This window comes from Onychostoma macrolepis, chromosome 15 (genome assembly GCF_012432095.1).
Source record: "Onychostoma macrolepis isolate SWU-2019 chromosome 15, ASM1243209v1, whole genome shotgun sequence".
Lineage (NCBI taxonomy): Eukaryota > Metazoa > Chordata > Actinopteri > Cypriniformes > Cyprinidae > Onychostoma > Onychostoma macrolepis.
The window spans coordinates 5,971,883-5,999,379 of NC_081169.1; the positions used below are offsets into that span (position 1 = coordinate 5,971,883).

A 27,497-nucleotide genomic window follows, 5' to 3' on the forward strand; every position below is an offset into this window, starting at 1 on the left:
CTGTCAGGCTGCTATGAAGCTGCGCTCGTGATGAGAGGACAGAGACGCAGCTCTTCATTACTGTAGGAATAAAAGAGGACAGTAATATCTCAGACAGAAGGGAGGAGATTTGCCGACGGCTCTCCTATTGGTTTAGTGCAACCGTGATGGCATTGAGGAGACGGCTTCATACTTTATAAAGCTCCCCGAGAGTGAGGAAACCACTGTGAACTCCTTACAGCTGAAGTGCGCCGAGGAAAACCCGTGATAACACTGAACCATGAGCGAGGTAAGTGCGCCTCTTTACTGCATCAAGACCACATTTAAAGCAGATCTTCGCATCAGATTTTTATTATATAACACGGAAAAGGCTTTTGGGTGCTGTAGTGTGTTGCTGTGAATCCTTGCTCAGCGTAGTTTGATTCACTTTAGCTTCTGTAAACACGAATCTTTTCAGTTGCCGATGGAAACGTGTTTACTTAAATTAACTAATTTCAATTCACATTTGAGGATGACTTCTCACTGACCATTACACTTTTTTTGGACACCATCACACTGAAATGTCCACTTTCTGTAAGGTATTTACTTCCTGTAACAAGCTATAACATCAAAGAAAAAAAATAAAATCTATCAATCATAAATATAGGGAAACTGGGGCTATAGATGTCATACTTTTTAGATTTTGTTTTGGAATCTCCATTTCTGTATAAACATATACTGTACATTAAAGCTTTAGCTGTATAAAGCGTTGAATATTTCCACTGTCATTGCCCTGGAGAGAGTGATACAGTTCATTAAACACACAGTGACCTTTTGCTACACCATCACTCAATAGCAGGGCATGTTATCACTATGGGAACCTTCCATTAAATGGCATATTAAGCTTTTTATTGGCAGTTCAGCAAAATCTGGACAGTAACCTAAATAACGAAACACAAAATAATGAATCAGTAGCAAAACATATAACATGCAAAAACATGTATACATTTATAAAATCATAACTTTTAAAAACATGTGATAACTTGCCCCAATGTGACATTTTTTAAAATCTAGTTGAACCTTGCCTTAATGTATGCCAGTGTGGTTTTACAACAAGAGTATAATGTAGCCTATGGTTTTTACAAAAACATATTGGTATTTTAGTTGGATTTTTTTTTAATGTTTACATTTGAAAATAGCCTTCATGAACTGATAGCCTGCTGTCAGCTTTAATTTGATGATGAAATACATTCTCTTGCCACATATTGCAGTCTACGTCAACTAGTGGAATGCTGGTCTGTTCTGTGTTGTGAATAGCATGGAAAAATAAAGCTAAATGCAAGTAATAAAATCACGCATATGTTTATATGGTTTATGCTGGTCTGTTCTGTGTTGTGAATAGCAAGGAAAAATAAAGCTAAATGCAAGTAATAAAATCACGCATATGTTTGTATGCAAAACCATTGTGACACAGAATAAATTTAGTCAGGAACCCCTGGTCTGTTTCACTAGGAAATCGCTTATCTATCTCAGTGTCCAGTTTCCCTGTTTGTTTGGACTTCCGTCTTTGGTTGAGATTTGTATCCATCAGAAGGGCTGAAAGCTGTAGTGTTTGTGTTTGCTGTGTTGGGTACAGCATAATCTCACTGATTCTCTCTCAGTAAATAGTTAATAAATTTCTAGAGAGGAAGTGCTAATTAACTTCAAAGCCATCTAGAAGTGGTGCAGTTGTGACATCTTTCTCCAGCAACACGAGCTAGGTGTGTGCGATTTCTTGATGTTGTTTTCTGTGACCTGCAGTGCTTTTGAACATGATGTGCCAGATGTAACATAGAGAGGGATGCTAATTATGAGAGAGAAAATTAGCATAAACTCAGCCCTGATTTAAGCAGTCAGGTCATTACCATGCATTCAGTTTGCTTCAAAGTATTAGAGCGTTTAATATCTAAAGAAAAAGCCCAATTACTGTGAGAGCTGTGATCAAACACCATATGCCACATCTTTACAGCTTCTTCTCGTTAGCTTTCATTCTGTGTTTTCTTGTAGAAAATTTAGTAGCAGAAAGCTGTTTATTTATTTATTTATTTTTCTATCCGTCCAAGCATTTTTTGTAATAATTTTTCTCTCAGACAGTGTATGGAATATATATATATATATATATATATATATATATATATATATATATACATACACACACACACACACACACACACACACACACACAAACACACACACACACACACACACACACACACAGTAGTCAACATTGGAAATGGATCAAAAGCATTAAACCAAAATGCAGATCCACCTCAAATGTTGACTACTGTGTATATATATATATATATATATATATATATATATATAAAATGGAAAATATAAAATAAAATAAATATAAAATATATAATGGAAAATAAAATTAACACCGCTTTTTAGGCAGTGTTTTCATTTGCTTTTGTAGGTAATGAGGCCAACTCTATAATACTTAAGATGAATTTAATACCAGGTAATGTTAAAATAATAAAAACCACAACATTGATAGCAGCATAACAATTTGCGTTTGAAGAGGTAACTTTATTAAAATATAAAAACTTGCTGCACCTTTGAATGTCATAAATAAAACATAATGTAAATAAACTGCAAAATAATTATCACAATTTTAATGGTGAACAACTTTAATAATTCTACAGTGAAAACCTGTTAATTGGTTAATAGTAAATTACCTTACTGCCTACAGTAAAAAATTGTAAGACCTAATGGAATTGTGCAGTTTCGGAAGTGAAAAAGAACAAATCATATTATAATTTACTGTGAAAAAATAAATAAATAAAATAAATTGACATTCCTAGAATTCCCAGTGTGACACTACATGCATTTTTTCTTAGCTTTTTGTTTTCAGTACAATCATTTTAGTGTCATGTGTGTTACCATGATGCTACCAATGTTGCTGCAGTATTTTTTACAGTAAAGTTTTGGCTACCACATTTACCGTTTTTTTCCCTCTGTAAATTTATTATTATTATTCAAATAATGCATATAATTTTTATACTGTGTAAACTGTGTAAATTTGTCAGCACATGTACAAAATTTAGTTTTAATAAACAAGTTTTATTAAAACCTTTTACAGTTTTTAAATAAATTTAAATAAATCAACAACAGTTGGTTCCGTTTTTTTAAATTCCATGTTGTTTGAATTGGGGAAATCATAGGGCTCTGTGAATATACTCATCACATGAAGAGAGCTGGAGAGCACAGACTGGGGATAGATCAAGAGCCACACGGCACATTTAATCTGATTTTGACAACTCTTGAAAAACTGCCCACATTACTCATTTCAAAATGGTCTCCACGTCTCTCATCTAATTCATCTCTGACCTCTCCACACATCACTTCCCTCACACTGGATTGCTTTATGACACTCAAAAGGCCTACTGCATTTCTCGGAAGAAGCAAACGGGATGTCAGAAATCTGATTGGACATGTGCTGCCATGAGCAAGAATGTGCGGTGGCATCCAAGATCCCCGCGTTTGCCACCAACTTTCTTTGCCCCTTGCAACTGTCTGATGCAATATTTCCAAAAACGGAAGCTGTTCTCATTTTAAGTTAATAGGAAGTGAGCTTTCATATTACATTAGACAAGCATTTGTGCACTTCACAACAATTGTGATGTAATATTTGACTAATCGTACTAACTAACTATAAATGTTTATTTATATTTATGTAAAATAAATATTTGACTATGATGTGACTTGTTTGAAAAAAAAATGTATGAGAATAATAATATTATGAAATATGAGCATGATAATAAACGCAAAAATACAATGTTGGTGGCTTGTTAAAACTGGAACATGAATTACATAAGACTATAAAAAAAATACTAACACAGTTTCAGAAGTCCACCTCATGCCACTCTAGTGAAGGATTTACTTTTTGCCAATTAGAAGTTAAGAAATCACTGTTGTTATTTCGTTTTTTCCCTCTTTGCTTAAATCTCCAAAGCATAAGCTGTTTCTTTGAACAGTTGCAAATGAAGTAGCCCAACCGCCAGGCAAAGCCGCAGTAAATTTTTAGTTTGGCCGAAGGCATCAACACATCAGCATATTAAGAAGCTTAAGCAAACAGTTTTGTTATCCAAGCTGGATTATGTGAACTTTGCAGTATCATTCTTATAGCTCTGCATGTTTGGTAGTGCTTGTGAAGGCAAGCGTTACTATAACTATTGCTCATACTGAGCGTACTGAGGATTTGTACAAACCCTTAACCCCAAGCATTAAAATTCCTGGACCATCTGTACTATGCACATGAATGATGCTTCAAATCACACGGCTTGTTGAGGGAAGTTGTGCTTTTACTTTTGTAAGTGATTGTAACCACATAGCAACATACTAATAACCACTCGGAAAACCTTAGCAACCGAATATACTGTAGCAGCACCTTGGCTATCACCAACAACAAGCAAATGTTTAAAAAAGATGTTTCACTGAGCATTTCCAGCTTGAATATAATTTTAAGTTAAAGTGTAAAATAACAGCTCCCATAACCAATTAAATGCCTAAAGAACAAGGACCAAAGCATATTTACGGATCTGGTTTTATAATATTCGCTATGCTTATTAGATGCTGCTTTGTTCCATATTATAGCACAGTGACAGGAAGTACATCAAAAAAAGCTATGAATATTTGAGTGGTCATTTACTTCAATAAAAGGGTCATAAATCACCTTCACAATCTACAAACCGACAGACTAAGTGTTGTTATGACAATAAATTGTCCCTGTAATGTGTTAGTTTTGGTTTGATTACCGAGGCAGTATTCATCAATTGCATCAGCTCTCAGCACTGGGTTTATAAGACTCCCTGCTGACTGTACAGCATCTCGCACATGCAATGTAAATATGTAAATTAATATGATAAAACAAACTGACAAGTTTATTAAGCCCCTTGATGGTGAGAAGTGAATTGAAAGGTGATAGCAGAACATTTAGTCAATTGAACAATAAACTGGGTAGAAACAGTTTTAATAAATCTCTCCTCACCAGGGACGTGGCGCCAGCTTGATTGATTTAGCCTGTTATTTATAAGAAATGCTCCCGCTGGTATGCTCTGTGCCCTACATTATAAAATTAATTACATAAATAAGTGGCATGTTTTTTTCCCTATAGATCCACTCCATAATTTTATTCATGTTTTTGCACCAAATATAGCAGAGACCGTATTTACTGAGACTGACCACTGGTGTTACGATCAATGGGAAAAACATGGCAACTCTAGTAAAGACAGTCCCGCCTTCCAAATAAAAGATCCAGTCATAATGTTGGGATCTTTCTGAAGTATTCAGAGTTGTAGGTGCTACACACAGCCAGGTTTCAGTTTCAGTGATGGTATCGATTGGTAACACTATGGTAGTTATGTATACACTGATCTGCCAGAAAATTAAAACCTCCTGCCTAATATCCTGTAGGAACCTTGTGCTCTCTGAATGTGTCTGTGGTTTCTAGCACCAAGACATTAGCAGCAGATACTTTCAGCAATCATTAGGTAGCTGGTACGTGTCAAAGTAACATCTATGTGAATGACAGGACCCAAGGTTTCCTAGCAGAACATTTCCCAAAGCATAACACTGCCTCTGCTGAACTGCCTTCTTCCCATAGTGCATTCTGCTGCCATGTGCCATCTTTTCCCCAGGTAAATGATGCACATGCACCTGGCCATCCACCTAAACTACAAGAAAATGTGATTTATCAGTCCAGGCAAACTTCTTCCATTGCTCCATGATCCAGTTCTGATGCCCACTTGCCTATAGTAGTCATATTTCGGCAGTGGACAAGGGTCACCTTTTATTTATTTATATAGCGCTTTTAACAATACAGATTGTGTCAAAGCAAATGGTCGTCATGGGCACTCTGACCAGTCTGCCCTATATGCAGTAAACTGCGATGCACCTTTCTATCACAGGCAACATTATATTTTTCAGCAATTTAAGCTACAGTAGTTCTTTTGTGTGATCAGACCAGATGGGCTAGCCTTCGCTCCTCACATGCATCAATGAGCTTTGGGCGTTCATGACCCTGGTGCCGGCTCACTGTTTGTCCTTTTTTACAACACTGTTACCACTACATCTAGCCATCAAAAGCTTCGTTCAGACTGTCAGCCCAAATCTGATTTTGTGCATATCTGGAATCGGATTTGAATAACTGACTGTCCACACAGCATATCGCAACTGTTCATATCCGATTTGTGTGTCCATAAGCACTCTTTCGTTTTTACTGAATGTGCATTGGTTTCTATGGTAATGCCGTTGCGTTGTTATGACTACGCTAAAAACAACAGTAACAGCAATACAGATGTTGTCTTACCGTCGCGGTTGCGCTGTAGTATTATTTTGTCGTGTGAGGCAGCGGCAGAAACGCAGGAAGCTTGAATGTGCGGCTTTATTCCGTGATGCTGTCTCCGCTACTTTGCTTTTTTTTTTTTATGGTCTCCGCTACTTTCAAAACACAAAGAGGTATGTATACTAGCAGTATGTTGTTTTTTTCCCCGCTTGACTTGCACTTCGCAACGACACAAGCTTGTTTCTGCAAAGATGTTCAGCATGTTTTCTGCAAAAAAAATCTGACGTGTTTATGTTTTACGTGGCGTGAGGACGTGAAAAAGCTACGCTAAATCCGATCTGACCGTTCAGACTGAAACGGATTTCCAGAAATGCGATTTGAATAGGATTCCAAACCACATACGAATGTAGCTCGAAACGGATTTGCACAAATCAGATTTCATTTAGTTCGTTACCGTTCAGACCATTTAAATATGATTGGATTTCAATCGGATTTGCACAAAAATCGGATTTGGGCTGACAGTCTGAACGAGGCTATAGTCTCTAGATCTTTTTGCTTGTCAAATTTCCCTGCTTGAAACACATGAAATTTAAGAACTGACTTGCTGTCTAAGACATTCCATGATTAACAGGTGCCATTGTACAACACGTTCTCACTCTCAACTCACATATTGAAGCTTGGTCAGGACCACTTGGCGTCACTTTTTGATGCTTAAAGGGGTCATATAATGCCCATTTTCCACAAGTTGATATTATTATTTAGGGTCTTAATGAAAAGTCTGTAACATAGTTTGGTTAAAAATTTTCATTGGTAGTGTAAAAAACACCTTTTTTACCCTGTCAAAAACAGCTCTTGTCAGAGCAAGCTGTATTGTGTCATTCTCCTTTAAATGTTAATGAGCTCTTCTGACCCCGCCCCTCTCTTCCGAGCCACTCTCTGAGGGACTGTTTACTTTAGCCGCATTCATAGTGAAACTTGCTAATTAGCACATTATTAGGAAAGGTGATTTGCAAAGATTCATTTAAAAAACCTTGTACTCACTTCTTCTGGAGGTGAAGCTGGATCACGAATGATTCGTGCGAACATAGACACATTTAGGTAGATCGAGGGCGCATTCCCTTCAGAACAAAACCTAATCCACTTCAGCCGCTCCGATGACAAATGAGTAAATGACTACTGCTATGTTCATTATTACATCCAACAACAAAACACCTCATTCGCTTAGGAGTCATTCTTGTCTACATCTGCTCCGGTGGTGAAACAACTGATGACAGCTCACTCAGGGCGGGTCTGAGGTAAGACAACAGTGCAGTCTGTGCTAAAATGCTACTGTCAATCAACAGTCGTGGGAGGGGCCTCCATCCGTGTGATGTCACACAGACAGACGGCTCGATTTGAGAAAGGGGTAAAGATTTTAGTAGATAAAAAAAAAAAAAAAAAAACAGTGGGTGAATTTTTATCATTATAGGGTGGTTGTGTACACACACTGCCAACACACATTTAAGTTCAAACAACTTGTAAAAGTGGATGTAGAGTTATATGACCCCTTTAAGGTACCTTTAAGGTACATTTTTCGACTTGCAGGGTCCTGCATTGCTTTAAATAAGAAACCCTTGGCATCAATATGCTGACGTGAAAGGTACTGGGAATTTTATGATTAAATTATATATTGGGTATTAATATTGCCATTATTGCATATATGTTGGGGTGTGATTTTTCAATGTAAATAGTCACAACAGTTTTATTTATATTACATTATTTACACATTTATGAGCACGTAACCCAACCCCTGCCCCTAAACCTACCATTTATCAATAAAACACAAGATATAACAGACAGATACAACTACCGTCATAATTTATTCAAAAAGTATTAATATTCCAAGTCTTTTGAGGCAAAACGATTGATTTGTGAGAGGAATAGACGCGATCGCTGTCTCTGTCCGCCGTAAAGCTCTTGTGTGCAGCAAAGAGTATAGAAGATCAAGAGGTGAAACTCTGATGCTTTCGCTTCTTGTCAGTGTAAGTTCTTTGGTGCTGTCTGCGCAAATTAAAAAAATACCGCCAGAAGAAGCCTTACGTCATCCTTGGTTGTGAAATGCTATTGGCTCTTGTATGTCTCGTGACCGATTGCGTCATGCTGTGGGACGGGAATGAGATGTGAGTGCGTTAATGGAGCGGGATCATTTTCAGCGATTAAAACCTTATGTTTTACTCTCTTCTTTGCATAAAGACATCGTATGGCTTCAGAAGACTTTGAATGCAACACGACTTGTTTGTAATGCTTTTATACTGTAATGCTTTTATACTGCAATAAATACCTGTGACTGCACTTATATTTGCCTGTTACGTGTTTTATATTGTTCAGAAGTGGGTATAGGTATGGGGTAGGGCCGGGGTTAGGCACACCAATGAAAGTATAAATTTATATAAAATTATTTACATTTTTTTTTACAAATGCATGCAAACCATTAAATTAAAACACACATCTGAAAGCAATGGAGGACCCTGCAAGTCGAAAAATGACCCAAGCTTCAACATATGACGAGTTGGGAGCGAGAATGTGTTGCATTGTAATATAATCAATGTTATTCATTTCACCTGTCAATGGTTTTAATATTATGGCCGATCAGTGTATATATGGTACTTATCCCATTTAATCCCAAATTTTTCCCAGACATGAAAATATCCAAATGATGTGTCATTAGTAACCCTTTGAAATAATCAATAATTATTAAAAAAATTTTTTTTTGAAAAAATATGTTTTATGGTTGGTCACAATTGTGACTGGTGGGATAATGTGTCTACTGAAATCAAATATTTCTGCAGTCATAAAAATGATTATATAACTAAATAGCTCAGCTATTTTAAACTGTTTGATCACATTCTAGGGTTACTATTATGCATAAAAAAAAACCATATACAACATTGATAGGAATACTGAGATAAAAGACAAAAAATACAACCATCAACATATTTCAAAATTGTTACTTTTTTGTAACATATATCATAAAATGTTTATATTATTGCTACCACTATTACAACATCACTATTGTAACTTATTTCAACAACTGCAATTGGATTTATATTGTATACCTAAGTTCACTGTTATCCCACTGGTCACTATTGTGACCATCAAGATGTTTACTCATTCTATGACCGCACTCAACAAAACTGAATATATGTGAATTCATATAGGCTATTAATACTAGACACCTTAAAGATAATCTGTACCAAAAATCTTTGTCATATCTTTACGTTAACATACTTTACAGCCTCTGTTTTGGAGCTTTGATGCAGCCATCATCTTTTCAAGGTGCAAACAGCAAATAAACTGCTCTGGTCATGTGACAATTTACACTAATCGTGTGAAACTGCACATATTTAATTAAGACCCTTTATTTTTTCCTTATTTGCAGGAAGTGCACTAAAACATCAGTAGTAAGTTTTTTTTTAGAGCTTTACAAATGAAAAACTTTTTTACGGTCACTATTGTAACCGGTGGGATTACTGTATATACCATGATAATTAACGTACATGTTACTCTAAAGTACAACAGCATATTACCATTAGACATGTCTAAACAATATAGTAATAGTTGTTTTTGACAGTGAAAGAATGTTAGGAGTAAAAGAGTGAAAACTGGAGAGCTCTGTGATGAATGATTTTCTGGTTTACGTACTCTTCCTCACAGAGAAAACAACAACAACAACAACAACAAAGGCTCACCTGGAATTGGAATGGGGAAAAAAAAAAAAAAAAAGGCATTTCACTCAAAATGTTACCGTTAATATCATTCTTAACTATTGCACCATGCCCTGATCCAACACCTGAGTAATTTAATGTTGATGATGATTACAGCTATAAGAAAAAGTGCGTTGCTGGGGAATTATTAGTTAACTTTTGTTAAACTGACTTAATCAAAAAGAGGTGATGCTGTTTAAAGTGTAGTTGACGTTTCTGTAATGTAAGACAGGGGATCTGGTGACAGCAGGAGTGGGGCGTTGAGGAAGTGAAATGTTCCCTTGTGGTTTCTGCTACAGCTCACCTGGCAGACTGCTCATAAATCACCTCACCTGTGACAGCTGATATCTGTCACTTCATCTGTCAAACAATCTCGTTCATCTTTAACTTACACATTGCTTCAGTGCTCCGAGCACACAAGAGCTCAGTTTATGATTTCCCTCTCAATCTGTTGTTTTGATCACGAGAATCTTGTAGAACGGTCTAGCTACGTTGCAAAACCTACTGAGTTGGCCTGCTGTCTACAGAGCACACCCACCTATTGTGGAGTCATCATGGACCAGTGTCAGTTTGAAGGTGTTTAACCGCCATTGTGAAGGTTTTCGGAAAGTTTCAAACCACTGTAACAAACTCCAAACAAAGTTAGTTTCAGCCAGATTAAGTTTTGAATTGATGTCATTGCCATTCATTCTTCGATTGAGCATGAACTCATTATTATAGGCCTTTTAAGGTCACCTCACCTCTAAAAACCAGGTTGCTTAACACCAAGTCTTGTATAAAGGATAAGAGATGTTAAATAAGTATATTTTTCACACCATCAGATACTTAAAAATATACTAACTCCATGCTGGACTGACAGATAATCGTAAATTGATTTAATTTTTAACATAGTGTTACATTTTTCTTTTCACTTTTTTTTTTTTTTTTCACTTTCAAATGAGGAGTCTACCTCAGCAGGTCAAACTAAATGTTAAATGTCCTGTTTTATTAGCACATATTTGCATTTGTTACAGTGCATATACTGAACATCCAACTCTGTAACCAAAACATAGATTCTTTTGATTTGTATTATTTTCTAGAAAATGAAAAGCAAGCAAACAAACAAACAAACAAACAAACAAACAAACACAAAAGGCCTCTAAATCAACATGATCAAAACTTTGCTAAAATGTGTTGCACACAATCTAAAAATAACTTAACATGTCAAGACATACATACTGAAATTTTCTAAAAAAAAAATATGTATCAAATAACAGGATTTTATTCAAATATATATTTTTCAATCATCATTGTACTGCATTGCATTATATGCTCTCACAATAAAAACAAAATCACAATATAAAGTGATAACCACTGATCTATAATAGAGCTATAATATGCATGTGTTTGGCGTGCATATAATACGCAGTTTTTGCGTGCATATGATTTGTTGGCATGCATATGATACGCAATTTTCGCATACATATGATATGCATCTACCCCACAACCCTAATCCTACCCATCACTTAGCATATACACGCCAAAGTCCATTTTTGCGTATCAATACCACGAGTTTTTGTTTTTATTTGGCGTACTATTTATACGCACTTTCATGAGATTGGGTTGTATATTCTATTAAACGAATAGGAAAACTTACACTCTCAGAAAAAAAAGGTACAAAAGCTGACACTAGGGCGGTGCCTTTTCAAAAGGTACACTGTGTACCTAAAAGGTCCACATTTGTACCTTAATAGTACATATCATTATCTAAAGTGATATTCATTGCAGCAGCGAACATCAGATTGGTGGACAGCTGAGACACTTCAACATATGGATTATTGTTTCTTGTGAAACACCATAAAATTTGCTTTGAAGTCTTAAAAAAGCTCAATTAGGGAATAAAATAGATGCATCATAACTTATTCAGAGTAATATAGACTTAAAAACATGAAGCTTTATTCCCAAGAAGATGTGTGATAAACTTTGAATTTTAATTAGGGGTGTCAACGTTAACGCGTTAATCTTAATCTTAATATTTATAATCGTTAATATTTAACGCAAATTAATCGTTTGATAAGGTTTGTCCGCAACTTCTTCCTGTCATCGCAGCGCAGAATGTTATCTATCATTGTGTGATGAGGGTGTTGCCAGGGTAGCGGCAAGTGGGCTATTTTGAAAATACAGTCGCGGGAAAAATTACAGAGCCGTGGGTTGCGTTTTTGGGCTACTTTTATAATGTACCATGGCCACCCAAGGTGTATATAGACAAATAAAAATTAAAATAGATCCTTTTACTAATGTGTATTATACTTGGAATGTATACCTGCCAACTTAAGAACGGAGAGGCGGTTGTAACAAACAACGTGAGTTTCAACCGAGCAAACATGTTAAGGCTTTTACACAGCAGAAATTAACATGACAACAGTCACTAAACACTCGTAAACACACGATTACGATAGGATATTTGTATGTGATTTTCTGGAGGTGAATGTGTACATCTGATATGCTAATTTGTGCAGCATATAAAAGGCTATAAATAGCATATTTTAACAACAGTAAACAGCCAAATTCCACATGTGATCGTAAAAGGAAGTTATTACAAACACTCGATGGTGGTTTAAAGTGAGTTCTGAGTAAAAGTGCACTATTAATCATAAATTGTCTTATAAAGCATGATGCTAATGTTAGCTCTAATGCACCTGCAGAACAGGTCCAATTCTTCTTCATAATGCATTTTGTCATAATACTTCATTTAAGGTCGCGAGAATGTTTTGTTGTATTTATTCAGAAATACTTTTGATAATAGTTGAGTAAATGTATACTGGGATTGAAGCGATGTGACTTGGTAAACGTTTTATTGCCAGTTTAAAGGCTGATAATGGCTGAATAAAAACAAAAGAATAATAAGGATTATGTCTCATACCTGGCAGAAGTGTGAAAGGTTCTGTTTCCTTAAGTTTGTCATGCATTTCTTTATTTCAACACATTTACAGGTAAATCCTAGTATTTTAAATTTGTGATTAATCATGATTAATCACAGTCCATGACTGTGATTAACGCGATTAAATTTTTTAAACGATTGACAGCACTAATTTTAATACAATATAGTGCAATATAGGAACAGAGGCTTGTTTTGTAATTTTTGTTGTTTAATCAAATAAATTTCTTCTGCTAATACCAGATATATGTTCATGTTTAATATTTCCTGCATAATTACGTGCATAAAGAACTATGTTTTATGTTCGGTTAATTACCGTGTACAATTTAAATATATATATCACTATATACCCTTCCTGAAAAGACCATAATTATCACAGATATCCTCTGAAGTAACCATTAATTTACATATCCTAATAAAATAATCCTGTTCCACTGATATTATGCAAATTGGGTGATTTTAGCTCAAGGTTTTGGCTGTCAGTAAATAATGCCCAGTGAGGAATAGCAATATGGCAATTTGGCTTCACCGTCTGATGGCAGTTTAGAACGCAATGAGCAGTCTAGTCATTTATGTAAATCAGTGGTGACAACCAATATTTATACACATTTTATGTATGCAGTATGTTACACGGTTATATTTCATTGATTTACATTACAAGCTATCAGAATTTCACCATATAAAAATCAGAAGTTGCACCAAATTGCATATTTATGCTCTTTTAGTTTTTTTCCTTGCTTAAGTATGGGTATGATACTCATCAACAAATATGTGCAAGTTTAATAAACTATATATAACAGGGTTAAATAACTTTGGTAACATGGTAAAATGTTCAAATATTTTTAAAATACAGTGCACTGAATAACAGATTGTAAGATGTTTCATGATTATATAATTGTTGATTAAAACAGTGAAAGATGAGACCGGTGGTAAATAAAGGTGAACATTATGTTAATTGTTATGTCAGATAATAGTACATTTCAATAGTTTCCTAATAGTTTCCGAGTGCTTCACAGAATGCGGATATCTATCCATATCTGTCTAGCATATGTAATAGACTTTCATGTTTGCTGTCTTCTCTTGCAGTTTTTAAAGAGGTTTTAGTTCAAGATCATTTCTTCTTGCACAAAAAGAACATGAGTAATCTGAATGCAGTTTGAGTTTGTGGCCTAATTCCATGTGTCTTCCTCAAATTTTTAATTCACAGTGAAAGCCATGCAGAAGTTCTGTAGACTGCACAATCTACAAGCTCCTAAAATAGCACTACAATGGCTGTGGGGAATCACTTATTTATTCAGCTCATAATTGTATCTTTTGATTTCCATCTTTTACAACTGAAGTAACAGGCATATGTGCAGTTCCTCTTTATGAAACATAGACTAAATTTAGATCCTGATAATTAGATTTAGCAGAATTTAAACTAATAATGTGAAACTTGACTTGACATAGAGCTTTACTAACACCCAATAACACATATACTGCATATGCCTTCATTCACCCGAACCCACACACAATTTATGTCCAGTGCTGAACATTTGTTTTTCTTTCTCTCTCTCTCTGTCATGTGGTTTAATGAGCCACAGTGTTTACATGATTAGGAGAATCAGGTTTCAAGTTGTTTACTTATAGCGGTTTGTGCACATGAATCTTGAATAGGAGAACATACAGCATTGTAACAATGAAAAAAGTGCACATTTCAGCTTTAATTAAGCAGAATAAATGATTTCATGACCCTAAAGTCTTTAGAGCAATTGCATGAAAAATAGCATCTACACTGCATTCCAGAGACTCATCACTAGCATCCTGAAGACAAACTGGATAAATTAGAACTCCCTCGGTGATACAAGTTGCTTTAAGAGAAAGATATATTATTTTTACACTGCCTAGTTTGGGATCTATACAAAATGTATGTATTTTTGAGGCCAGTCTCATGAAAATGCATATAAATAGTACGCCAAATAAAAACGAAAACTCGTGGTATTGATATGTAAAAATGTACTTTGGCGTGCATATAATACGCAGTTTTCGTTTGCATATGATATCTACCCCACAACCCATAGCATATACACGCCAAAGTGTCAATTTTTGCGTATCAACACCACGAGTTTTTGTTTTTATGTGGCGTACTATTTATATGCACTTTCATGAGATCAGGTTGGTAGTTTTGCTTTTGTATGAGGCAGGTTTGCCGTGTCTCTGAAGAGACAGGAGGTTAAGACCAAAAGTGCTGCTAACTTCAAAACAAACCCATCATGCGTGTGAATTGCACAACCTTGTCGTGCCAAGTCAGCTATCTAGGAGAGACCATCGGGCATCAATGTCAGGCATTTAATATTTATGGCAGGAAAATCTGCCTGTCTTCCATGGTTCTGAGCGAGCAGGCAGCCTGAGGAAGCTGTCTCTGGGGCCCTGCTGTTCCCACAGACGCTTCAACACTGATTCTCGCATGATGGTCACAAAACAGCTGCGACGCACCGCCAGCCACAGAGAACGAAGGAAGCGTGTTTGCTGAATACATTTGAGATGAGAGATGCTGAGTGTCTTGGGGTATTACTTTAAAATATTTATTTAAAACCTTGCCGTTGTATCTTGTGTGGAACAAAATGTCATAGAATGTGATTCATTTCAAGGGAAAATAAACCAACAAACATGAACCCTTAAAGCACAATAAATGTATTCTTGCTCTATCAATACTTTTACTGCATATATTAATTTTCTCTAGATTAGTTTCTACATATACATTTTAAAATTTCAAGCTGGATGAATCAACAATGAACAACAGTAGTTATAATTCGATTTTTATATATGAACTATTAACCTAGATTAATTAACACTGTAAAATGTTGTTCATTATTTCGTAATGATACTTAATGCATTAACCAAATTTAATTATTTGAACCTTATGCAGTGTTATATATTATTTATTTTCACTCAAAAAATAATTTATTCAGTAAACTTAATTAAATTTAGGAAACAAATGTTTTTTTCAACAAACTTGATTAACTTAAAAAAAGTAAACCTTATCAACAGAAATTCTTCAACATAAATGATTACATGTAACAAGTAAACAACTTTACTCTAAAACTTTGAACTCTCCCAATTCTGTTCCTTGCAAAGCTCGCTGGAACTACAAATCCACTGTCCGAAAAAAAAAAGATTCACGTAGTCCCAACATACAAGGATTAAGTAAATTTTCATTTTAAAGTTTTGAAAGTAATGAAATTAAATTGCTTTAGCTCATTATAATAAAATGAACAAGCAGTGTATACATACTTATAAATATTCATATTAGCACATATAGATATTTAGTACTAAAAAAAAATAATATAAAAAAATACCAAAAAGTAAGGTTGGGTTTGCACTCCACTTGCACTAATATATTGCAGTGCAAGATTTATTTTTTATTTTTTTTCTGTATGTAACATGCATTTTGAATGAAAGTTTTGGATATCTTGGCTCTTCAGAGAGAGGTCATTGTAATAGCTTTTTAATTTCTATGCAAAACTAGACTTTGCAGCAACATCTATTTAGAGTTTTAAACACTAAAGAAAGCACTTTCCTTCAAATGCGGAGACCATAGCTACATAATTGGTTTTCTGAGCAGTGACCCTGTGTTTTTGCTGAAGGAGCCTCTCTCTCGTGTCCTATGCTTGTGCAAGGAGAAGCCAACAAAAGAAGTGTGTTTACCTTGAACATTGTCTTTTCCGACTCTGTGCTGAGTGGAAACAAGATTGCATGTGCGTCAGACATTCTCTAAAGAAGTCCTCTGTAATTGCCAGCGCTGCGGTTTGATTATGGCTGCAGCCCACAGGGAGTGTGTGTGTGTGCGAGTGCGTTTCTCCTTCTTGTCAAAGCAACATAATTAGAATTTCTTTGCAGTTACTGTAATGTTTTTCTCCACAGTTTGCCGCTTTAGTCCAAACGCCTCTCCGTGCTGTCGTGTGATTGTGGGTGTGAGTGTGAATAGTAAGCAGGGGTTAAACTGGGATTTTGGAGGTTGTGAAACCTAAAAGGTACATTCACACTGGCGGTAACTGAATCGCTGCATTACTGGTTACTACTGTTCTTACTTGCCTATTGCGCCCAGCTGTATCAGGTTGCAGATCGCTTCATTCAGCTTCGTTGTCTGCACTCCCATTGGTCATTGCAGTGTTGCCGCATGGATGAATTACTTAACGGCACATTTGGGATTTCAGAGAGAACACACATTCTTCACTTTGCTCAAAACAAATGCAGCATTGCTACAATGAGTGCCACTAGTGTTTTGTCTCCGCCAAATGAAGTGATTTCAAGTGACTGGCTAGATCAGTATTATTATCATTAAAAATACCTTTTTAAAAATGGAATTTTTGTTAATTATCATGACTCCAACCAGTAACATTTTTTCAAGAAGGCTCTACTGTTAACAGCATACTGTAGTTAATATAACAATGACAAATATTTCTAAAGCATTTATTAATCTTAGTTCAAATTAATTTTACTAATACATTAAAAGTTGTGTTTTTTAGTTAATATTATTTAATGGACCTGAGGTAACATGGACTAAAAATGAAGAGTTGTATATTATTAACCAACATTTACAAAGATTAATATATGTGACCCTGGACCACAAAACCAGTCTTAAGTCGCTGGGGTATATTTGTAGCAATAGCCAAAAATACATTGAATGGGTCAAAATTATTGATTTTCTTTTATGCCAAAAATCATTAGGACATTAAGTAAAGATCATGTTCCATGAAGATATTTAGTAAATTTCCTACTGTATATATAGCCAAACTTAATTTTTGATTAGTAATATGCATTGCTAAGAACTTCTTTGGTCAAATTTAAAGGCGATTTTCTCAGTATTTTGATTTTTATGCACCCTCAGATTCCAGATCTTCAAATAGCTGTATCTCGGCCAAATATTGTCCGATCCTAACAAACCATCCATCAATGGAAATATTATTTATTCAGCTGTCAGATGATGTATAAAATTAATCTCAATTTCAAAAGATTGACCCTTATGACTGGTTTTGTGGTCCAGGGTCACATTTAGGGTAACAAATGTATTGCTCATTGTTAATTAATATTAGTTAATGTGTTACATTAACTAATGGGGCCTCATCTTAAACTCAACTCAAACTGAATTGTCATACAATAAAAAAAAAAACTATGAAATCTACACTAAGTTCAAAGGATAGTATTAAAACAAACAAATAAAGAACAAACTTCAAAACTATAAAAACACTGACATATATATATATATATATATATATATATATATATATATACACATAACCCTAAGTGCTATTTATACCTTTGGCCTTACTAGAAAATAGAACAAGTCTTTACTGTGAAATTGGCCTTATATTTAATAATAGTTTTAAAAATACACAAATTGTGGCTATAAAACATGTCAGAATGATACACTAGTTTCAGTTTCACAGGATGGGTGTTGTATGACAGAAGGATCACCCCTATAAACATTCATGGCTGGTAAATTATCTTTGTACACGTAGGCAGGTGTAGCAAAAAGTAATTTTTGGACCCTGTCTATAGTATATCACTAGTATATGTTTTAAATGCATGAAAGCTTTAATTAAAAAGAGTTGAAGGAAACATTAAACAGATTGGTTGTTTCTGTGCCTGTGTCTGCATTGCATGAAAGGACATGCAGGTCGCCTGAGCCCCTCACATCAAAGCACTACAAACACTGTTTGAAATTCAGTGAAAGTGCAGTTAATAATGCAGGAGAGGATGTGCCCAGGGAAAACATGTTTGGTGATGCCTTCTCGCTCGCTCAGCTGTTTAACTGCACGACATTTTCCTGATATTTCTGAACGTGACTTCAGGGCCAAACACACAGTTTGGTTTGGTTTGGTTTTGGTGGATAATCAAATATCGTCAAGCAATTTCTGCTGCCAAAAAGTGATGCATTACTGCACTGATGTTGTCTAAGAAGAATCGAATCTGTCTGACTGAGCAGGCTGAAAATTTGAAATGGGCTGGAAATTTCCTGAAAAATCATCAAGAGAACGTGTATTTATTTTATTTAACTTTTTTGTTATGTTTATTTGGCTCGAAATCTATACTGACAGCCCATGCTTTTCTCTCCTATTTTGTTTTTAAATATATTTTTAATACAATTCTTAGCATTCCTTTTGCAGTCATAACTGTCATAAACACAGCATTTTCACTTACTTTTTAAGCCACAGGCCTCTAATACTCTTTATCCTATTGTTATATAACTTCTCTTGCTAGGTTACATATTAAAAGAACACACTTTTAAGAAGCCCTTCCCAACTTTTTTGAGGACATGTACACACTTTTCTCTTAAGGAAAAGCTATGTGGGATTTTCCCCTAAATCCTCTTTCAAAAATATCATACACTATAACAAGAATGATGTTTGATGTCAAAGGCAACACACAGAGAAAAAACATGTATAAATTCATTTCATGCTTTTAAGAACACTAGCCATGTTTATGTGCTACAATGCAATAACATATTTACATATTTATATTCAACTTAAATATTAAATATGTTGACTGGGAGGAAAGGGCACTTTGTCTGCAGTATAATAATACACATGATATCCAGTTTTAAAAATAAAATAAAACTCCATCATAAAATAAATAAATGAAGTTAATAAAAACATATAAACAGTCATGCAAAATTATATTTCTTTTATATTAACAGTAGTGAATTTTTTTTTCTCTGCAGACAACTTGCAATTTAAGAAGCAGGGAAGTGCTAGAGTGTTATAAAATAATGCATTTTATAATGCAATGTTCTTAATGGAAGCATAATTTTTTATTTTTTTCTTTACAAGTGAAATATGACTGGTGACTTGTGAGAGAGGTAGATTTGTATATTTAAAGGAATAGTTCACCCAAAAATTAAAATTTTGTCATAATTTCTCACCCTTATGTCGTTCCAAACCTGTATGAGTTTCTTTCTTATGTTAAACATAAAAAAATATATTTAGAAGAATGCTGGTAATCAAAGAGTTGATGGTCCCCATTGACTTCCATAGTATGTCTTTCCCTACTATGGAAGTCAATGGGGACCAACAACTGTTTGGTTCTTTAGAATTCTTCAAAATATCTTCTTTTGGACATAAGGGTGAGAAATGGTGACAAAATGTTTATTTTTTGGGTGAACTATTCCTTTAACAAACCTTCTCTCCATGTATTTAAACTGGCTTGTAAAATGATTATTGAAAGTTAAAAACATTTTAATTTAGTTCTGTTCTCTTATTCCATTCAACAGAGGCAAGGATCCGGAGCAGCCGGTGGCAACAGCAAAACCTCTGGGGCACAAGGTACTGAGAAAACACTCCACACCAGAAATCGAACACATCTCAGACCTTTAATCATTTTACGGAAGCTTTTACAGTGAATACAAATAGTATGTCCCAGGAATTCTTTTTCGTGGAAGAGAAAAGATTCATCTTGCTGTTGAGTTTACCCCAGACAACCTTAAGCGTACAGAGAAGCCCAGTATCCCATCTGAAATCTTCCGGCATAAGCATTCTAAAGTATTCCCTGAAGTGTCCCACCAAACAAAAATGTTCTGTGCTGTGCTCACTGAAGGAAGAAAGAGTCTGGTAAGCATTTTAAAAATGTGTGCCTGTGTATGAAAAAAAAAAAGGCTGAAGAAGGAGGTAAAAATGAAAAGGGTTGAAGTAATGAACACGCTCCCCAGTGTTTTAGCTGCACGCTCCTATGAAAAGGCCAACTAAATGGATCTGAACCAACAAATTGGCCCATACATCTTAAATCAGACTTAAAAGACTTGAGGGTTTTTGTGTTGTTGGTTTTCTTCCTGATGAAGTAATGCTCTTGAGGTCACTGAAGTCCTGTGGAGAGCTGAGTACAGAGCTTATTGGACAAGGTGTAAGAACTGCATCTCAAAGGATGCTGATTTCACTGAAGCTTGAATCTTCACGGAATTGCGTGGCTTTATTGCAAATGATGCTTTAGACACGGGAAACATAAATGTAGTGCAATGCTACCACCAACTCTTACTTTAATATTAGGCATGATATACTACATACAGAATTCAAAAGCTACTGCTAAATCCAAATTCAATGGCCCCAAAAAGTATTTGGATACTTAAAAATAGCTTATCCAAAAATGATTACATTCTGAAAATGTACGCACTCTCAGGCCATCCAAGATGTAGATGAGTTTGTTTCATCATCAGAACAGATTTGGAGAAATTTTGCATTATGTCACTTGCTCACCAATGGATTCTCTGCAGTTTAATGGGTGCCGTCAGAATGAGAGTCCAAACAGCTGATAAAAACACCACAATGATCCATGAGTAATCCACACACAATTCCAACACAACTGTTGCTTCTGGCCAAAATATCAGTCCAACGCTTCCTTTAATGAAAAAAGTCCATTCCCTGTTGTCCTCTCACACCAAAATCCACTGACATACTTATTTAGAACTGTTTCGTCCTGTTTCTGTTTGTAAACAGTGCTTGATCTGTGGATATTTCTCTCCTGATTCAGGCGAGATGACTTTTTCACTGGAGAAAGCAATATTAACGATAGAGGACTTTTTGGCCAGAAGAAACAGTTAGAAGTAAAAAGCGTCATGTGGATTACTTGTGGATTATTGTGATGTTTTTATCAGCTGTTTGGACTCTCATTCTGATGGCACCCATTCACTGCAGAGGATCCGTTGATGAACAAGTGATGCAATGCTACATTTCTCCAAATGTCTTCTGATGATGAAACAAACTCATCTACATCTTGGATGGCTCGAGGGTGAGTGAATTTGAACAAATTTTAAATTTTTTGGGTGAACTATTGCTCTAAGCCACATAGAAATGTTCGGTTACACTTTATTTTACGGTGTCCTTGTTACAGTGTAATTATACATTTAAGTATTGAGTAATATTAATTATCTTCATGTACTTACTACAGGGTTAGGGTTTGGCTTAGTATTACTTGTATGTAATTCTGCATAATTAATTGTTATTATAATAGTAAGTACACGTAGCATGTGTAACAAGGACACCTTAAAATCAAGTGTTACCAAATGTTCTTGCATTAGAAACAAAATATCAAATCAAGCAAACAAATGATGCTAAGCTTTTTCCATAATTAATTTCTCAGCAACCAATTCAATACAACGAACACTGCTAGAAAGTTGCTTTCCCTGCACTCAATATCCTGCAGTACAGGAACTTGTAATATTTCTAGGAGGATGGGAAGAAAATACTATTGAAGCTATTGATGTGCTTCTACCCACTCATGTGCAAGAGCAAGGACGTTCATACACAAAACTACAGATTCATATGCATGCAAATGCATCTATTCATCCTGCTTGCCTTTGTGAAGAAAGCCATGCAGGGAAGCTATACAGGCACATCCAGCCAGTGACAGCATGTAATGCTGGTCTAAAAGGAAAATGCATGTATTAAGAGAGAAGGCATGTTAATATCAAAAGGAATAGAAAATATATTATACAAAATAAATGAGTTTCTTTGGAATCATTAAAATGGGGAATTACATGTGATGTCTTCATAAGTCCATATGCACAGAGAAGATTTGACCAATGAGTTTGTGGTTTACTGTGGGCATTTGTAAAGGTACAAAATGCAACATTAAGTCCTAGCTAGTTCTGAGGCATTTGAACTTGAAGTTGCTCATGGAGGAAAATTGTTTTGGTAATTACGTGAATTGGGTTTCGTCTCAACTGAATGATTATGTCTGTTATTTCTGGTCAGTATGTATTGCAAAAAAAAAAAAAAAAAAGTAAAAAATAGTAATTGATCTCATTGATGTGTGTAAACAAAGATAGGAAAACGGTGAGAAAACCTCTCATGTATTGACTGAAACATGAGGCCTGCACTCTCTAGAGGTATATTTAAAGGATCTTTCCTTTCTCACTGTGCTTAACGTCTATGTCAAGGTTTTCCTCCTCCCTTGCTTAAATTGCTATTGAATTTTCCAACAGTCTAATGTGTTGTTTCATCTCAGAGGTATTCACTATTGAGCATTGATTTTACCAAAACAACACATAACCTTCACATCTTGTACTTTCATGAATAATGCCTGAAACTCTTTTACAATCATGCTGTACAAAAACATATGTCCTGTTTTATTTTGCATTCACTTTATATGAGGTTCACAGTTTTCAATCTTGAATCAAGACGTGATTTTAAAACCCTAATTTATGTTTAATTAATTTATTTCAAATGAAAATGAATGTATTATTGAAATCTTTGAGTAATAAAATAAAGGATGTAATAAAAAAGACACCATTCATACCTTAAAAGATAGTAGTTTGGCACCAGATATTGATTAGTAGTTACTGATAAATTTCAAATAAATGACAGAAACAGTTCTATTACAATAGCAAGGCTGAATGGATTATTTTGCTTCTCTTTCCACCATGCTCTAGAAAGATTCAAAACAGTATGACTTTTTGAGAGTCACAAGTTTATGAAACATTTCAGAAGGAGACAAATCATGTAGGTTGAGTGCAAAATAATTTTGTTAGATAATAGTTTTTTTCATCCACCTACATTTATGCAAAAAAACAAACAAAAAAACGTTACTATACATACAGTTACCTGGAGATTCCAGCTGAAAAGAGCACTAGTGGACGCAATACACCAACAATTTTTATTCCTTTTCACACAAATGATGATAACAGTGATTAATAGATTATCACTGTAATCAGATTGACAGATTATTGATTAAAATTATTGACCTCAAAACAATTTTACTACAGTGCATGATTTGTAAACTAATACATTTTTAATGCTTACATCGCTGGCTTTTCTGATTTTGTAAACTTGCTCAGTAGCTCACCTGGTACAGCATTGCGCTTAATGCAGAACACTCCTGTAAAAGAACCAACCGTAACATAACAAAACAGTTCCAGATTGATGTTAATCTGTTCCAGATCAAACTAGCCGATCGCTAGAAGTGACATTTATATTTTTTTTGCAGAAATGTTGACACAAGCATGCTTTTCCAATGACTCTGGGTTGTATACTGTAATTCTTTCTCCAAATCAATATGAGCTGTTTACCTTATTTTAATGAAGTAATGTTACAACTACCCACCTGAGTGAAGATGACATTTTTTGTAATGTCTTACAATATATGTCTGATGAGAAATATGATGAGAAAACATTTGCCCCTAGGTCATCATGTGATCAGTGAATATAAAATATAAAAAATGTATATAAAATAAGCTAAAGCCATAGCAACTGCCTGAATATTCATTATGTTTTTGGCAGAAGGGGGCACTTTGGTGTGAATTGTGAGCACAGCTGGAAACAAGAACTGGACTGGAAATGTATGACAGTCTGTCTCCAGTGAATTCTGTTCTGATGGCTTCTGTACATCATGTGCATTTAGCTTGCAGGAAGTTTTAGACCAGACGTGCTTTTGTTCCAAAAGCGCAACAGCACTATGTATGTGTGCTTAGATGACATTGTGAACAGCTTTCTAGAAATGATTCAAAACTCTTATCTGCAGAACTTGTAAAGAATGGAAGTAATATTTTAACATTTATTTTTTGGTGTTTTAACGCCAGTATTAAATAAGTCATAAGTAATGACCACACAAAGACATATTTATATTTTTACCCTACATAGGAAAAGAGGTTTGGAGACTGGATATATGGATGGTTTGAAAATGCAAAATAGCTATAACAACATGAAACGCCCCTGTTAGTAGGTGACAAACTTGTAAAGGAAATCTGGTGTTTCAGTTAAAAACAATTAAATCAATTAACAGCTCTATTTATAATTTTATTTTTGTTGGTTATTTGAAATATGTTATTAAAACGTAAGCTTTGCCAACAGTCTTGGTTATTTTGGTCTTTCTCCATTAGAGCAAATAGGAGCTGTACTTGCATGCCTAGAAAGTAGCTGCCCTGGATCATTATCATGATGGCCGCCAAGTGAACTGACAGGCTACACGATACTGTGCTCTCATCTTAGTTCTCAATATTAATGCGGCACTGCTAGTGTACTGTATGTTGTATTAATGTTCTTTTTGCCATTTGACGTGTGGAATTTGTCTTGTCCTTCCCTTCACCAAAACAATTACCAACCAGTACAGTAAACATCTGCATCATAGTGTGTGAATATATTTAGAAACTGACATTATGTCATTGTGAAAGTGTTGGTCTCATGTAGTAACTTCTTTTTCTATGCCCAGATGCGTCTAAGAAGGACATCCCCGAGGACTTTGACATTGACATGGATGCCCCTGAAACCGAGAAGGCAGCCGTCGCCATTCAATCGCAGTTCAGGAAGTTCCAGAAGAAGAAGAATGATGACAAGTCGTAGTTGCCAGCGGACGACTCTGTCCGTATGGCCCCATCAGGACAGCATGGTTTGATGTTGCATGTAATAGAATCCATTCTGTATGGACTCAAGGGAGGGAGGGAAATCAAGGTCGTAATCTGTCAATCACTGATCTGACCTGTTATTTTACTGCTGTAACTGTGAATTCTGTAGTTTATATCGATTTTGGTTCTAGCTTTATTCTCCATTCTAGCCAAGAATATCTGTTATACTATTGGTGCATGATTTTCTTTTTTACCTCAAAGAGCTGGATCGCCGGCCTGTCCTTTATTTGTGAAAGCACAATATGTTTTCATTTTGAACTGCTTACGAAATTGATTTTAGTCAGACACCGCGAGCATCACGTGTATATAAATATAGAGCAGAACTTTATTTTTGTTTCACGCCGTTAGTCCTCAGCTCATGAAATGCTTTGGCATACATTCTCATCCCAAAATAGCTTGTCTTTTGAAACCCATATTGTTGAATAATTCCCAGCTTATCTTCCCAAATCCCCACCGTGTGCTCGGTTCTCTTTATTGATTCATGATGTTGAATTCAATGCTGGATGAAATGACTTGAGAGCGTGTTTGATTGTCTAGTTTGCTGTGGCATATCATAACCTTTATGTTCATTTTCTTCCTTTGCAAAGGATCATGGCACAATCATTGGCCAAATCAAACACTCAATGATTTCTATCTCACCTCAACTCATATCTCAACTCAGTCTGATTGAAACAAGAAACTATTAATAAACATCCTTGAGTCTCTGGAAATAAATACTGCATTGTCTTTTAATTGAAACTCAATCTTAAAGCAGGATCCTGTTCTTGAATAAATGAAATAATATGATAAACTATCAACATGATGTTTAAAATAAAAGACACATGAAAATTACAAAGCACATTTCAGTGTTACCTTATAAAAGGGATAGCTCACCCAAAAATCAAAATTTCACCCTGATGTTCAATTCCAAAGCACAAAAGAAAATATCATGATTAACCTAAGACATTTTTGAAATTTTTCAAAATGTCTTTTGTTTTTTACTCAAGAAAGAAAATCATACATGTTTGGAACAACACAAAGGTAAGTAAATGACGTGAGGATTGTCATTTTTTGGGTGAACTATCCATACTAGTCAGTTGTATTTCTTAAAAATATCTGTGTGACATTTGGATTATTCTAAGGTAACGGTGTCATTTGCACCCCATTTGTGACCCTGGACCACAAAACCAGTGTTGTGTAAATTTTTTCGAAATTGAGATTTATACGTCTGAATAAATAATATTTCCATTGATGTATGGTTTGTTAGGATCGGACAATATTTGGCCGAGATACAGCTATTTGAAAATCTGGAATTTGAGGGTGCAAAAAAATAAAAATATTGAGAAAATCGCCTTTAAAGTTGTCCAAATTAATTCTTAGCAATGCATATTACTAAACAAAAATGACGTTTTGATATATTTACAGTAGTAAATTTACAAAATATCTTCATGGAACATGATCTTTACTTAATATACTAATGTTTTTTGGCATAAAAGAAAAATCTATAATTTTGACCCATACAGTGTATTTTTGGCTATTGCTACAAATATACCCCAGGGACTTAAGACTGGTTTTGTGGTCCAGGGTCACATTTGTGTCTCTGTGACAAACTATTGATATAATCAACATTATATGGATGTTAGTCACATTATTTGATAGATAAAGTTTTTGATGGGTTTATTAGCAATTTTATCATCTTTATTATTATTTCATTGTTTACACATATACTGACCTCGTCTAGCTCAGCTTTTAAACTCACTTTACCACATTTAAAAGAGCTTTTTCACAGTATTTGGAAAATTTGTGTATATGTGTAATTAGGAAATTCCCAATAAACCAATAAATTCCCAATAAACCAAGACATATTTTTTTGCCTGATGTTCTCTTGTGTAAATAATGAATATACCAGATATTGCCATTTATTATGCTGCATAGATTTTAATCTGTCATTATTAATGAGACTTATATATATATATATATATATATATATATATATATACATACATACACACACACACACACACACACACACACACACACACACATATATATATACAGTGGGTACGGAAAGTATTCAGACCCCTTAAATTTTTCACTCTTTGTTATATTGCAGCCATTTGCTAAAATCATTTAAGTTAATTTTTTTCCTCATTAATGTACACACAGCACCCCATATTGACAGAAAAACACAGAATTGTTGACA

At 34.9% G+C, this 27,497-nt stretch overlaps 2 protein-coding genes across 2 annotated transcripts in view; one reads left to right on the forward strand and one right to left on the reverse strand.

Moving 5' to 3' along the window:
• On the forward strand, positions 1 to 27,166 carry pcp4b (Purkinje cell protein 4b). Its single transcript, XM_058744502.1, has 3 exons — positions 1 to 268; positions 20,199 to 20,250; positions 25,123 to 27,166. Exons 1-3 carry the CDS (start codon positions 260 to 262, stop codon positions 25,251 to 25,253), a joined length of 192 nt encoding a protein of 63 aa, XP_058600485.1. The 5' UTR covers positions 1 to 259; the 3' UTR covers positions 25,254 to 27,166.
• dscamb (Down syndrome cell adhesion molecule b) overlaps positions 1 to 27,497 on the reverse strand; it is a 181,312-nt gene that overhangs the window by 3,461 nt on the left and 150,354 nt on the right. The window lies entirely within an intron of this gene.